Source organism: Terrapene carolina, unplaced genomic scaffold, assembly GCF_002925995.2.
Source record: "Terrapene carolina triunguis isolate 2854851 unplaced genomic scaffold, T_m_triunguis-2.0 Scaffold310, whole genome shotgun sequence".
Lineage (NCBI taxonomy): Eukaryota > Metazoa > Chordata > Testudines > Emydidae > Terrapene > Terrapene triunguis.
In genome coordinates, this window is record NW_020664661.1 from 5,508,718 (window position 1) to 5,524,705 (window position 15,988).

Sequence of the window (15,988 nt, forward strand, 5' to 3'; positions counted from 1 at the left end):
CCAAGTACTGATTTTGCCCCAGATCCCTAAGTGGCCCTTTCAAGGATTGAACTCACAACCCTGGGTTTAACAGGCCAAAGCTCAAACCATTGAGCTATCCCTCCCACATTGTGCAAGGTGCTGTACAAACCCACCCACAGAGCCCATGCAGAGGTCATGCTGGGCTCTGAAATTGTATCTTCATTTTTTTTTAGGCTGACTTTTAAAAATAAATCCAAGCTTTGAGGGCAGTTTAAAAAAGAAACACACATTCTCTGCGCAGCTCTTGGTGCTGATAGCATAAACTGCTGATACCTATTCCTATGTCGAGCTTTGACTTCCCTTGATTTGATCCTCTTACCAATATGAAAAGTTTTATTTAGAAATAGCTCCAACATTGTCTACTGCAACTTCCTTCTCTGTGGCCTTTTTTCCAAGTCCCAACTCCCAACTCTACACTTGCAATGCGCAGTCCCACCTCTGTGTTGCCCAACTTCTTGCCTGCACAGAGAAATGACTGTGCCTGGATTCTAAGTCTACAGAGCATCTGGGGATGCATATCCATGAGACCATATGCAATCACGCTGTTTTAGATTGGCTGGTATCTTTAGGCACATCTTCCCATGAACTCGCATTATGTTTGCAATCATTGCCATCTAGTGGCAGGATTTCACTTTGCTTTTTTTGTGGGCTTTAATTGTCCATTTCATGTATGATTACTATTATTAATTTGATAATTAAATTAAGTGGTGTACCAGACACAACTATCCAAACAATTCCTGCCCCACAGAGCTGATATCCTTGGGGGAAGACACAGCAAGACAAGAGGCACTAAGCAGAATCGTGTTAGGCTTTTAATACCTTTCACGGTTTGTTTGGGGGGCCATATAGAATGAGTGTAGTTAAAATGGCTTTGTAAGGGGAGAGGGTGTGCTGGGAGCAGGCATTCGGTGAGGACACAATGTGTAATCCCATCCATGTGCTGTTTGTTTTTCTGAAGCAATTTGTGGTGGAGAAATTCACAAGGATGCTGGCCAGATTCAGTCTCCCAATTACCCAGATGACTACCGACCTTCCAAAGAGTGCGTCTGGAGGATCACAGTTTCCGAGGGGTTTCATGTAGGACTCACATTCCAAGCATTTGAGGTGAGAGGTTTGAGGTGTGTGCTCTTAAACCAAACTAACATGGCAGCCAATGAGACTGTAAAAAGGAAGTATGATAGAGAACGTACAATCTGTAGAAACTGGGGAATTTCCCCCCTAAATGTTTGTTTTAGAAAATTATTTCCACCCAATCCTGATTCCACTATCATCAATGAAAAGTGTGTATTGCGCATGCCTCCTTTGCTGCTGCTTCAGATAATCTACCCATAACGCTTTTATCTGAGGACCGCAAACTGCTTGACAGCGTGTTAGTGGTTATATGTATCACGGTAGCATTCAGAGGTCCCAGTGCTAGGTTCTGTCTGTGCATATAAGGAAGACAGGCCCTGCCTCAAAGACCTCGCCATCAAAGTATAAGATGAGAACTGAAGGATTCAGCAAACAAACTATGAGGAGTTCAAGGTAACTGTGAAGCAAATTACTTAGGCTCACGCAGTGGCAGAGCCAGGATACAACCCAGAAGTCCTGGCACCCAATCCCCTGCACTACCCATCAGGACACTCTGCATGCGGGGAATGTTGAGAGAGGATTCCTGCCATCAGACTGCAGAATGCACAGGACATCGATTCCCTAGCCAACCCTGCATAGATCTATTGAGACCGCACCACCCATGAACACATCCATATCTTCCCCCTCCCCCCCCCATAAATCTTATAGTAGCCATAAAGAGCTCGGGACAGACCATTCCCTGCATCACCAGCCAGGTTTTCATAGAAAAGTAGAAATTAGAGAGAGCAACTTGAAGGTTGCTGAGAGGTTGAGGATTACATCTGGTGAGTTTGCAGCAACTAGGATTATTTAGCCTTGAAAGGAGAAATTAGACCGGATTTACAATAACTGAGCTATGTAAGAATATTAAAGAGGGGCTTAGAACTGACGAGCCCCTCTGTACTACCCTGTCATGTAACATCAGATCCCAGGGTTATTTAATTAATTTAATGGTCGGTAAATTTTGAATAAACAAAAGGAAGATACCTCTTCACCCCATATGACTAGGCAGTGCCTGGAGATTAGCAAATCATATTGTGTCTAGGGGCCCGATCCTGCTCCCACTGAAGTCAAGAGCAAAACTTCCCTTGTTTTCAATGGGGCAGGACTGGAGCCTAGATCAGTTTAGGGCCAGCAGTGGCATTTGTGAATGTCTAATAAAGTGTCATGTTTCAGGATAGCAGCCAGCCTCTGCAGAGGTCAGGAAGGATTTTCACCCAGTGTTTGCAGTATGCATTGCGCTACTGGCCGGGTGCATTCTGATTTGATTGATTTTTTTGCTGACTCTTTGAAGTAGCAGGGCTGGAGATAGGCTGGGCCGGACCCTGATCTGGGATGGCATGCCGTGTCTTCCTGACATACATTTTAGCTCCCATCTGTTCCTTTTGTAAAGACCAGCACAGGATTGTTCTTTCCAGTTTCTGCTTGTTTTGTCCAGACAAGGGCCATCAACTCCAATGGGTTGGCTATGAAACCCCAGGGCGTTCCCCAAGCGGCCTAGTTTGTTGTTGCTCATCTCCCTCCTTTGCTGTCACTCATGGGGTTTGGCCACCGTGCAGAGACTTTGGTATCCTGCTGGGAAAGCAAAGGAGCCCTAGTTCTTGAGCTATTTGCCTGTTGGTGTTTTCAATGCTGTCTGGCATGCAGGGATGTTCTTCCCCTGCTCGGAGATCGTCCCCTGGATTTGCCCGTCCTTGCAGCTGAGCCTGAGGAAGGCAACTCTTTTAGATGGTCAGGAACCAGAGTCTCATTGGAAGGTGGCATGTGAAGGCGACAGAACTAAGACCATATAACACTCTGACGCTGCATCTCAAGGGCAGGGCCGCCCAGAGGGGGGGCAAATGGGGCAATTTGAGGGTGGGAGGGATAGCTCAGTGGTTTGAGCATTGGCCTGCTAAACCCAGGGTTGTAAATTCAATCCTTGAAGGGGCCATTTAGGGATCTGGGGCAAAAATCTGGCTGGGGAATTGGTCCTCTTTGAGCAGGGGGTTGGACTAGATGACCTCCTGAGGTCCCTTCCAACCCTGATATTCTATGATTCTATGACTAGGCAAACTTCTGCCATGCTGCCCTGCCCGTACACCTCAGCCCTGCCTGGATGAACAGCAAGGGGCCAGTTATGATGGGGATTTTCTTGTGCTGTCACCTGGGAGCTGAGCTGAGACTGATCTTTAGCTACGTCAGTAATCACAAATTACACATTCAATTAAGCTGACATTTTAAACCATACAACCAATAACGTGCTCTGCAGATTGGCAAGCTGATGGTAACCTTGAGGTCCAAATTTCTGTTCCACTTGTTTATTTGTTATACTTTTGATTGAGAGGAATGTTACTTAGGACCACCTATCCCCATGCTCCAGGCACCGTTAACGTAACTTCAATTGCTGAACTTGGGTGTATTTCATTTTTAAGCTGATCCACCACAAATCTCCCCTCCTCCCCCCCCCCCGTTCCCCTCTTAACAATTCCCCACCTCCCCAGTTTCAAAAGCCTGGGGAAAAAGAGGAGCCTCGCTTCAGCTAAGCCGGAGAACTTTGCCCTGACTGTATTGACTCAATTTGTGCTTTTTGATCCTTTAAAGCTAAACGGAATCTGATGGGGCTGAGTGAAGTGGGTGACCTCTGTTGGCGTGTTCCCTTTCCCTCTGCAGATTGAGAGGCACGACAGTTGTGCTTATGACTACCTGGAAATCCGAGACGGCCCCACTGAGGACAGCCCTTTGATTGGACACTTTTGCGGCTACGAGAAGCCAGAAGATATCAAATCCAGCTCAAATAAAGTGTGGATGAAGTTTGCATCTGATGGGTCCATCAATAAAGCAGGGTTTGCAGCAAATTTCTTTAAAGGTATGGATTACACATAAGACCCTAAGGTGGTTTCATTAAGATGAAACCTCTCTATCAGAGACACTTGAGACCCCCCTCCAAGGATGGCCCGGGGGCCAAGTGCAGGCCATAGAGTTCAGTAATGTGGCCCACAGGCAAAAATCAACATAAGGCCTCTGTCTAAACTGAAGACCGCAAGCTGCTTGGAGTAGCACAGGCTGGGAGCTGAAGACTACATAGCTCCTTATTAAAGAGGAAATGCCTGCTTTCCCCTCTCCATTTTAAGCAGACCAGATGGGGCCCATAACTTCCTGGCAACTTGCCATTGTAGTCCTCAGCTAGTCAACTCTGGGTGCACCCGTTATCTTAATGAATTTTGTAATGACCAGGAATTTAATGTGTGTCTTGCATTGTTTGGAACAAACATGAAACATACAAAGCAGACGACAGCTTAAAAAACTTGAGTAGAAGTGTGGGTTGAAATCTGTGCTTTATGAGAACATGGGACGCCAGCTTTTAAATGCCGAGAATAAACCAGCCATGAACTTATACAGGATCAATCCTTAAGGGCTAAGCCTTCTACTCAGGTCCAACAGTTAGGGGATGAGGCCCCAAAAATGAGGGATTACCTTGTCTTCAAGCCAGAAATGTGATCATTGGGGTTATTCTAGTTTTTGCTACTCCATGCTATCCTTATGGAGAAGCTAGAGTAGTCCTCAGTTATGCAGACAATCTCTGAAGTGCATATAATATTAATAATGATGTGGCTGTTTTAGGTTTATATAGTACCTTTTACCTGGAAACATCCCAAAGCATTATACACTCACCTGTACTGAAATGCAGCCATCTCTGGAGTGGGACATTGCTGCTCCTAAACAGTGCAAAGCTGGGTAGGTCAGGAACTGAAGATAAATAGTTCTCCAATTAAAACCACCAGGGTAAATTCTTAGTGAAGTATAACGACCAGGACCCCAGAGCTCACATCCCCACCTTGTAGACACAACAAATCCTGTATTTTTGCAGGTGTTAGACTAGATGACCCTTGCGGTTCCTTCTAACCCTGTGGTTCTATGAGTCTATGAAAATAGCTGCAAGACCTCCAGTGACCATGACCTAAGCTTTGTCTCATGCAAATGAATTAACCCCACTTCCCTTCCAGTTTTAACGTGGAGCAGGAAGTCTGGCATTGTGTCTTAGCCTACATGGGCATTCTGTCTTAGCCTGGCGGTGAAGAAGCAGGTTTCTAGAGGCTGACGCAGACACTGTGGCCCAGTGTTAATTAGTAGGGGTTTTTCAAACACTTTCATTGTGGGCCACCTCTTACTAGAATGTCTCATGGTGCCTACCCTTCCCAATTCCAATACATCCCCACAGCAACCGCTGCTGTCGCTGAGATGGAGTAGAAAAGGTGACTTGTTTAGCTGTCTTTTACTGCAGTTTAACAGCTAGGACAGGAGCTAGCATCCTATGACCAGCCACAGAGCACCGTCCGTTCATGGACAACAGTTTGGGAACAGCTGACCTACCGAATGGGAGGAGTTTTCTCAGCAGTGAGCCTGTAAACAGAAGCAGGGAAACTGTCTCTTCTCAATGTGGGGTTATCGCCTCTGGTGTTTTCCCGACTCGGTGGTGAGGCTTCCAAAGAGATCATGTTGGCAAGGCTGTCCCCACCAAACCAACGTAGCAATAACCTTTACCAGGTTCTCTTAACAAAATGACCCATGGGGGGCGGGTGACTGGGGTAGCCCACACTGAAAATGTGCCTCGGGTAGCCCACACTGAAAATGCCAAGGTCATGGCAGGCTGCAAAAAGGAGAGCAGATTCTCCCAAACTGGTGGTTAACACTGTAGTTAGATTCACCAACCAGTCCCAAACTGTGCTCCTGATCCCCCACACTGGTTATCAAGAAGCTAAAAAAAGGAAATCACACAGCCCCCTTTATTGCATTCCAGTTCTCTGGCTCCCAATCAGCAAACTGGTCCAGTAAGGGGAGGAGTTATTTAAAACTCCGCTCACTATACAAAATGTTCTTCTGATCCCCAAAGGGCCAGCCACATTGCCAGGTCAATATTAGTTTGGATCTTACCCAAAATGCCACGCTGCCAGCCAATCCTTTAGCATCTAAAACTAAAGATTTTATTATAAAAGAAAAGAAAGAGAAGAGAGTTGCTCAATGGTCAAAGCAATCCAGGGCTGCCCGGGGCGGGCAAGTGGGGCAATTTGCCCCGGGTCCCGCAGGGGCCCCACAGGGGCCCCGCGAGCCCTGGCCCGGCGGCGATCCGGGTCTTCGGCGGCATTTCAGCGGCGGGGGGGCCCTTCAGTGCTGCTGAAGACGCGGAGCGACTGAAGGGCCCCCCGCCGCCAAAATGCCGCCGAAGACCCAGATCGCCGCGGGGTGAGTACAAGCGCCGCAGCTCCCCCGCTTTTCCCCAGGCCCCCTGAATCCTCTGGGCGGCCCTGAAGCAATCAGATACATACATAAGACTTCAGAGTCCATATATCAGGTTCTTAGCAGCATTGGTGAGTTTGCTGGCTTGTAGAGTCCCTCTGGAGCACATCCAAACTGTGGATAGGTCTGTCAGTCCTTTGTTCAAAGCTTCAGTTTGTAGAGAAATTACTGCAGAAGTGGGAAGCAGGATTGAAGACCAAATGGAGAAGATGCGGCTGCCTTTATATCCTTTGCCATGTGGCTTGTACATCCTTTGTCCCAAACACAAGCTCACAGCACATGGGCATGGAAAAGCTCTTGGAGTCCCCTGTCCACAGGCATGTCCCTACGTATCCTGCTGACTCATAAGCATAGCCCCTGACTTCTCTCAATGGGTTCATTGTACAGCTGATTGCCTTTGATGGGCCATTAAGCAGGCTGGATAGTGCTGATGCCAATCTGTCTGGGGGTGTCCACCCAGAAACACAGCACAGATTTGTTATACAAATATACCACCCATATTTATAATTCACAATACAAAGATGATACATACATATAAACATGATGATCATATTTAGCCAATCATAATTTTTCCACTGATACCTTACATGGCATATCTGGTAAGATTCACTGCAATTTTGTAATATTGGTATCACTAATATTATAAATGGTCACCCATCTTCCACACGGCATCATGGCGGGGATGAACTACAACCAGGAAATGGGTTGAGAGGCCAATAAATCAGACCTTTGGGCATTAGAATGGCAGCACTGGTTGTAGAAATCTGATCTGAAAAGCCAGGTTTCAAAGTCCAGTCTCTTCCTATGCTGGTGGGAGCGAAGCACTGTTCCCAAGGCTGCGCGTACGCAGGCTGCCCGCATTTAGTGTTGGGTGCTAAGAATAAAGGAAATCAGGAGTGTCATTGCAAATGAGGGCAAAGTGCAGCAAAGTCTTTGCAAGAAGAGACCTCGCTTCCTCTTCCAATGATGTTGACTGAAAGTGTCACTTCAGTGCCTGCCGGCTGGCAAGGCCACTGTGGTGCCAGCAGGCTGGCGATGCTAATTGTATGCCCCTATTTGGTGAGGGCAAGACTGCTTTAGCCCTTACCGGCCAGCAAGACCTCTTCAGCTGCTCCTTTGGTCCTCCAGCCCGCAAGCACTGCCTGTGAAAACGGGGGTGGGGATTGGGCCTTTAGGAGAGCTTGAATTGTTGCCTTTTCCTCCCCACAGAGGTGGATGAATGTTCTCGGCCAGACAACGGTGGGTGTGAGCAGCGCTGTGTGAACACACTGGGCAGCTACAAGTGCGCCTGTGAACCTGGCTACGAGCTGACGGCTGATAAAAAGAGCTGTGAGGGTCAGTAGCCTGCAGAGTGGGGAGTGTGGTCGGTGGGGGGGGGGCACCACAGTTAAGAATAGTTAAGTGGACCTGGTTATAAAATGGTTCCCTGCCCCCCGTGGAAAATTTTGACAAAACCAAAAAATTAGGTTTCATCAGAATTTTCATGGAAAGGGTCGAATTTTCAGTGACAAATTGAATTCTGAAATGTTCTGTCCGAAAACTGAAATATTTTTATTTCTCTGCTGCCATGGTGCTTCGTTATCCCATTTTCCTCTATAGGTTGGGCTCCCTGATTGGACTGCATCTCCCGTGATACACCACAGTCTCATCTGTGGGTGAGGGGAGATGGGGCAACATGGCCACCACCTAGCAGCAGTGCCTGGTGGGAGATGAGGTCCAGCTGGGGGTGCCCAGGCCACAGAAAAGAACTGCGGGGCACTGTGACAGAATTCAGAATCAACGTGTTTCAGTTTGAAGCTGAAACCAAAAAGGTTTTGGTTTCTGGGTGGCCATTTTTGTCCTGAAAATTTACATTTCCTGTGGAAAGCCGACACTTCTGATGAAAAATGTCATTTAAGCTAAACCCCAATTTTCTGCTGAAAAACAGTTGAGGGAAAATTTTCAATCAGCTCTATACATAAATGGTTGATCTCTTTAAATAAGTGTTAGCCTGCGCAGCTCAGCTTTATTGAGAGACTCCCCTCCCCGCTCCTCTCCCTTGTTTCCTCCCCTTATTTGAGAACCGTTTTGGAGATGGTGAACAGAATGAGTGAGATCTTCAAAATCCCTTGGGGTCTCCTTTAATTCTGCTCCCATTAAAGCAGCTGGCAGGCCTGCCATTGATTGTAATGGCAGCAGAGGTACACAAGTGCTGAGGGCTTTTAAAAGTCACTCTGTAGTTTAGATAGCCCCTGTTCATAATTTGACAGGCACTTCTAAAAATATTCTAGAAATATTCTACCCTCTCAATTCACCTACCGTACAGGAAATAGGGATGGTAGCCTCTGAAACACTAATGGCATATGTAAGAGCAATTGCTTTTGCTTTTTCAGGCATTGCTGTGAGACATGTTATGCACTGAGCGACAGTGCAGAGAAGAGAACATAGGCAGAACCTGAATCTAGAAAGAATAAAACAGTCCTGCTTTCACGACCCACAGCAGAACCCTGCTCAAAATTTCTATCCTATATTAACAGACTTTAAATCAGGGTCTCGATCCCTTAGCAGAGTTGGGGGTCCATGTTCAGACTTTCCTAGAGACAAGTGTTTAAACTGATTGCCGGATGCCAGTGTGGCTTCCTTTCTCAGCCTAGAGTAGGCCTAAGTTAATGAGCAGGTGGTAGAGGATGTGAATTCATATCAGTCCCTGACCTTCAGAGAAAGATAATCGCCAACAGTAGGGTGGGGATTGTCGATGAGCTACTAAAAATAGTGAAGTCCTCAGGGTAATAAGCAGAGCTGGTTGGAACATTTGGATGGAAATCAGAATATTTCATAAGATGTTTTGTTTTCCAGATGGCTCTAGAAATAACACATTCAGTGCCTTGTTAGACTTTGAACTCTAATAAAGCCATAAAACACTGAAGTACCAACAGGGAAATATGAAACTATGCTGCAGAAAAGGTGTCTGTTTTATGTCAAGACAGCTATCTCGTGTTAGCTCGCTCTATGTAAAACCTTAGTGGAGACAAGACACAGGCAGTTTTTGCCATGATAGAGTTAGCTGGGGTCAACACCAGGTGGTGGCAGGTGTGTGTGTGTGTGTGTGTGTAAGGTTGACCGTGACTAGTTACATGAAGGTAAAAGCTACTTTTGCCTTGTCCCCACTAATGTTTTACATCTAGAGAACTGACCCGAGTTAGCTGTCTTGATGTAAAATTACACCTCCTTTGCAGGTAAGACGAAGCCAAAAGCTAGTGAAGTTCTAAAGAAAATGGGCCACTAATGAGAGAGTGCGAGCCCCAAAAGACACTCTGGCTTTATTCTCACTAGGAAAAAGGTGTGTGTTAACCTTTCCCTGGCGTAGACGTGGCCTGTAAATTATAAACTACAAATGGTTTGTCTTTACTAGACTTTTTCTACCTCTAGTCAATTGATTGCCACTTCTGTGGAGTACATGCAGTGTTTATAAAGGCTAGCACGGGCACACCCTACACACTTGATGAAGGCTATGAATGTTTGTTCTAGGCAGCTCTCTACGATAAAGAGCAACTATTTGTAGCCTAGAACAAATGTTTAAGGAATCTCCAGGTTGGCCTGCACAATCATGTTAATTACCCCAAGTTAATTGGTTGTCACTGAACTTGAGGTGCAAAGTCCAGTAGAGACCAATCCTGAAAGGCTACTGTGGTACTAAGGGCCAGATCCTCAGCTGGAGTAGATCGGCAAAGGTCTTGCTGCTTTGGTGGAGCTCTGCTGGTTTTTTACTAGCCGAGGATGTGGCCCAAAAGCGATTTTCCATTTTCTCCCCCAGTCCTGGCTATTTTAAAATCCATTCTGAAGGCTGGGTTTGGAAACATGTGCCCTTGCCTTGCTACTGCCCCAAGTTAGCGCTGACTTGTTTCCTAGCGAACAACATGGCACAGTCTTTTCTCTGTCTGGACAGAAGCAAGTAAACCTTGTGTTCGTTTGTCACCTCTCCAGCTGCCTGTGGGGGCTTCATCACCAAGCTCAATGGGACCATCACGAGCCCTGGGTGGCCCAAGGAATATCCCACTAACAAAAACTGCATCTGGCAGGTGGTCGCTCCAGCCCAGTACCGGATCTCTCTGCAGTTTGAAGTCTTTGAGCTGGAAGGCAATGATGTATGTAGCTGGTCCATGTATTTAGTAGGTGCGATTGTTGACCGGCCCGGAGCCTGATAAGATCCTGGGGTACTGAGAGGACACCCAGTGTTATGTCTTGGTTTGGGGGCTTCCCATTGTTTCTCAGCCCTTGATTTAATGAGCAAGTGGCAGTAGTTAGCAAGACTTTCTTTAAAGAACAGAATCTGTTTTCTTTGGTACGTGTTTGTAGGGAGTGGAGAAGTACTGAGCTATTTCTGTTACAAATGAGCTTGTTCCTATAGCAGTAGGTATCCTGGGTATTTTCCATTTGTAACTGTTAGTTCCTGTTTCCTAGAGACTGCTTCTCTAGGAGCGTTACTGGGGATTGACAGGAAAATGTAAAATTGGGATAATAGCACTTCCCTACTTCACAGAGGTGTGGTGAGGAGAGAAATACATTGAAGATTGTGAGGTGCTCAGGTGGTAATGGGGGCCAGATAAATGCTGTACAGAGATACATGAAATGTAACTAAAACCATTCTAATACTACAAGATGGGGCAGGAAGTGAAAGAGTTGACGACATTAAGTGACTCAAGTCGGGGGGAGTGTTACTGCTGGTGGGCAAGTCTGTGTATGGTGTCACTTGCCGTGTCACTCAGGAAATGGACTCTTGCTGTTTGATATTCTACATCTGCAATGCACTGTGTCAAAGTCCCCCACGCTATGAAATCTGACTGTCCCTTGGCAGGTCTGTAAATATGACTACGTGGAGGTTCGCAGCGGGCTTGCTTCCGATTCCAAGCTCCATGGCAAATTCTGCGGCTCAGAGAAGCCGGAAGTGATCACATCCTATAGCAACAACCTGAGACTGGAGTTCAAATCGGACAACGCAGTATCCAAAAAGGGATTCAAAGTGCACTTCTTTTCTGGTACGTGGCTGTGTCCCTCGGGGAGGAAAGCTCTCTGCACTGGCTGTCCTTCCTGGGTGTACGGGAGCATTGCGTGCTTCGTGTGAATGTGCATCTCCGTGCTGTTAAGTCTGGCCATCCGCATCAGTGGTTATATTCTGCCTTCTACTGTATGAAAGTCATGATTGCGGTGTACCGTCTCTCCCTCTTCCCTTGTCTCCCAACAGTGGGAAGGGGCGGTGAATTCTGCACAATCCATTTCCATGGCACAAAGGCTGCTGCGCGTTACCCTAGCAATGCAGGAATTGCCATATGGGATTGCAGATCCTTAGATTTTAAGGCCAGACGTGCTTAACACAGGCCAGAGAACCTCTCCCAGTAATTTCTGCATCAAGCCCAGAACTTGTGTTTTGAGCTAGAGCATGCCTTTTAGAAAGACATCCAGTCCTGAAGACTCATCAGAGCAGCAGATCACCCGGTGTCCTGTCTCAGACACTAGCCAGCACCAGACGCTTCAGAGCACAGCAGGCAGGACTTGAGGTAACCTGCCTCTCGGGAAGGCTTCATCCTGGCCCCCAGTAATTAGAGGTTGGCTTTTGCCCTGAACCAGGAGGGTTTAGATCCCTTCAATCCTTACCATCATAGCTTTGGATGTTATAATGTAAATGTCCAGTCCTCTGCTGAATCATGCTGGGATCTTGGCCTCAATGACACCTTGTGGCAGAGAGTTCCAGAGGTTAATTATGCTGTCATAGTTTAGGGCAAGTGCACGTGTATTCTCCTGCCATGCTCCACCAAGGCCACCCACTTTTCAGCCATCACCCATCTTGGGCAGAGACCCGCGTGTTTATCTCCCTCTTGACTGGGGTTTTTCCAGGCTGCACAGTTCCCTGCCTACACTATGATATTCCCAGCAAGCCAGACTGCCTATGCAGGCCAGCATCTGCACTTTGTTTGTTCTTTGAAGGTATGAGAGAAAAAATATTAAAAACAATAAAAGAACCTACATGCATGCTAAAAAGCATCCCAGAGGTCACCCTTCAGCTCCAACGTTGGGCTCTGGTAGGTGTCAATCCTTCATCCCCGTGGTTACAAATTCATAACTGTCTCAGATTCAGAAAGAGAACAACCAGGAAAAGCTCAGTCTTTCCTTTATACAGCTTGGACCTTTGATCTTGGCCTCATGTAACAGGTGATCAGCCGACAGAGGCCCTCTCCTCAGGGTGTGGCATCAAAAGTCTGGGGTTTTGCATGACCAGAAGTGAGGAATTTGCATTCACTTCCCGGTAGGTATTCCCCTGGAAAGCCACTTAACACTTTTTGTTCCAAAAGTCCACACTGTTCAGTACTGTCCTTTGAACCTCCAGGTCTCGCATCTAGGCAGTTCCACGCACAATAATACATCCACCATTCATTTACTACAATGGACCCCAAAGATACTTAAACTTAACTCAGTAAGGTCTCCCAAGGATATGAAGGGAAATTGCCAGATCTGTCACACATGCGCTATGTGGAAGTGTTTCCTTTCATCGGTTTTAAATGTTACTTTTCGGTTTTGTCACACACCCCGATGTGCTTGTATTATGGGAAAGGCCGAATAGATGGGTCTGATCTACCTTCTCTATTTATACCTCGTTCTTTACTTACTTCCAATGTCTCCTGTGTGCAGCATACCACACAGCCCCGTAAAACTGCCCCCTCCTGCTGACCGGGCAGCCACGCACCTATCTGCCCATCTTCTCTGCTCTCGTGGCTCGTGCAAGTCCCGGGAGCATGGGTGAAGGCATCTGCTTGCCTCTTTGCCCAATCTCTCTCTCTCTGCCCCTGCTGTGGCACATTGCAGTCACGGGGGGCAGCTTACCCAGCAGCAACTCTCTCTACCTGCCTGCATCCTCTTTCTCTGCACCAGCCACAGACCCCCTGGGCAGCAGACAGCTCTTTCCACTAGACACTTGGTGAGTGGAGGAACCGAGGAGCTGCTGGCAATGAGCAGAGGGAAGCTGCTTAAAGGAGCATCAGCACAGAGCTGAGCATGAAGCAGGGTTGCCAGTATAAAGATGGGCCAGTGGATTTTTGCCAGGACTGGTACATTTGCCTGTTTGTTTTCCTGAGTGCTATACTCATCTAGTCAAGCTTTGTTACTTTTGTGTTTAATTATAAATTGGGGGAAACATTTCAAATGTACTTTATGTGCTAGACCAGAGGTGGGCAAACTAAGCCCCCAGGCCACATCTGGCCCGTGGGACCGTCCTGCCCGGCCCTTGAGCTCCCTGCTGGGGACTAGCCTCTGGGCCCTCCCATGCTGTTCCTCCCTCCCCTGCAGCCTCAGCTCGCCGCGCCGCCAGCTCTCTGGGCGGTGGGGCTGCAAGCTCCTGCCGCGGCAGCAGGGCTGCGGGCTCCTGCTGCTCTGAGCGGCATGGTAAGAGGGCAGGAAGTGGGGGGGGGGTTGGATAAGGGGCAGTGGGTTCTGGGGGGCAGTCAGGGGACAGGAGCAGGGGGCGGTTGGATGGGACAGAGGTTCTGGGGGGGGCTATCAGGGGACGGGGAACGGGGGGGGGGTTGGATAGGCATGAGAGTCCCGGGGGGCCTGTCAGGGGGCGGGGGTATGGATAGGGGTTGGGGCAGACAGGGAGCGGGGGGGTTGGATGGGGGTGGGGTCCCCAGGGGGCAGTTAGGGGCGGGGGGTCCCAGGAGGGGGCGGTCAGGGGACAAGGAGCAGAGGGGGTTGGATGGGTCGGGAATTCTGAAGGGGGCAGTTAGGGGGCAGGAAGTGGGAGGAGGCGGATGGGGGCAGGGGTCAGGCTGTTTGGGGAGGCACAGTTTTCCCTACCCGGTCCTCCATACAGTTTTGCAACTCCGATGTGGTCCTCGGGCCAAAAAGTTTGCCCACCCCTGTGCTAGACCCATGTAGTTTGTTGTATTGTGAGGAAGGACAGTGAACTGGGGAAAGAACAAAGTGGCTGGACCTGATCCAGCGACTGAGATTTAGGGTAGTTCTCTACCCTAGCAGAAAGAGCTCCCAGCTGGCATCGGATTTGGTTCTCTCTCTACACGGAATTAAGTGTCGTTCGTTTGCCACTCCCCAGATAAAGACGAATGCTCCAAAGACAATGGCGGATGTCACCACGAATGTGTCAACACGTTTGGGAGCTACGTCTGCCAGTGCAGGAATGGGTTCATACTGCATGAAAACGGCCACGATTGCAAAGAAGGTGAGCACCGCTAACTGCAGCAAGGAAGCATCGATTTATTTCCAAACCCGCTGTTTAATTTTCCCTAAACAATGTAAATAATGCAGCAAGCAAAGGATAATTCGTGGGTAAGGACAGGTGAACAAAAGCCTCTTTACAGAGCATAATGCAGATGCACCAATGACAACCTCTCAGCCTAAGTTGTTAAAGGAGCCCCAGGGAGGTAGGGGCTCAACTCCCATTGAATTTCAGGACTGATTTAGGCTGCTCTACACAGAGCTTCCCAGCCCAGGTCGAGGGAGTTGAGGTGGCCGGGCACAAGCAGCGCTGTAAAAATGGCTGTGTAGAAACACTTCTAAGTTGCAGTTTGGGCTAAGGAGCACCCCCCTCCCAAGGCTTCAGAGTCTGAGTTGCAGGGTCTACACAGCTGTTTTTAGTGTGATAGCGTGAGCCCAGGTCCGTTGAGCCAGGCCGAGTGGCTTGCTGCCGTGGGCTCTGTAGACAGACCCCTGAGTCTCCTTTGAAACTCTTAGCCTTCCGGTGAAAGTGATCTGACTCCAGAAAACCTCTGCAAATATAGAGGAGAGTGGCTCCAAAACTAGAACACGAGGGAGAGGGAGATAAGGAATGATGGAGTGAAGAAACTGAGTTCCATTGAAGCCTATGGATGTGTGTGTATTGGTGCTGGTAGTTAATTAGGCCCAAGGAGAGTAGCTACTTCCTATGTCCATATGACACTCACTCTTCTTCCAGAAGTTGGCTGGAGAGGGGTAATTTTTGCATTTAATGCTATTGTGGAGTTTTGCTTCAGCCAGTCTTCGTAAGTAGGCGGCACCTCAGACGTGCATCTCCTCAGCAATCTCCCCAATCCATAGTGTTGTCTGACAAGAGCAACTGATCCAGTGTCCCCACTGTGCCCAAGCAAAAGGGTCAGCGGTGAATGCCAGTGGTTCTTACTGGAGTCAGAGTGCTGAACAGGCTTGGTCCAATAACTCTCACAGTAGGAATAAACCATCTTTAAAGAGCAAATCTTGGGCTGGTAAAAGACTGAGCTGCGGAGACTGGAGTCTTCTGTTTAGCCACATAAAGGTAAAGCACAGACAGGGCAGTACAAGCTGCCTGCAATTGGAGCACATCGCTGCTTGGTGTGTCTGCTGAGATTGGCAACAGAGCGTGGCTGTGGGTTTTGTGAACAGAGGGCAACATCAGTGGATGGAGACCACTCGCTCCGTTCACACAGGCCCCTGAGCATCCATCAGATGGAAATGAAAATCCATTGGTGCCTGTGGAAACCCAGCTCCAGCAAATACAAGGCAAGCAGCAGACAAAGCCCAAGGGACTGGAAATGTACTTGGCCAAACTCTCCGAACGCTTGTGAGCGGCACGAACACTTGT

At 48.1% G+C, this 15,988-nt stretch overlaps 1 protein-coding gene across 3 annotated transcripts in view; it reads left to right on the forward strand.

The window, feature by feature from the left end:
• The window catches only part of TLL2 (tolloid like 2), a 183,991-nt gene that overhangs the window by 151,048 nt on the left and 16,955 nt on the right, over positions 1–15,988 (forward strand). For all 3 annotated transcript variants that reach the window (XM_026657770.2, XM_026657772.2, XM_026657771.2), the window contains 6 exons: positions 980–1,125; positions 3,784–3,979; positions 7,618–7,743; positions 10,372–10,532; positions 11,243–11,423; positions 14,489–14,614. In XM_026657770.2, coding sequence (XP_026513555.1) covers positions 980–1,125; positions 3,784–3,979; positions 7,618–7,743; positions 10,372–10,532; positions 11,243–11,423; positions 14,489–14,614 — 936 coding nt within the window. The remainder of the gene's footprint in view (positions 1–979; positions 1,126–3,783; positions 3,980–7,617; positions 7,744–10,371; positions 10,533–11,242; positions 11,424–14,488; positions 14,615–15,988) is intronic.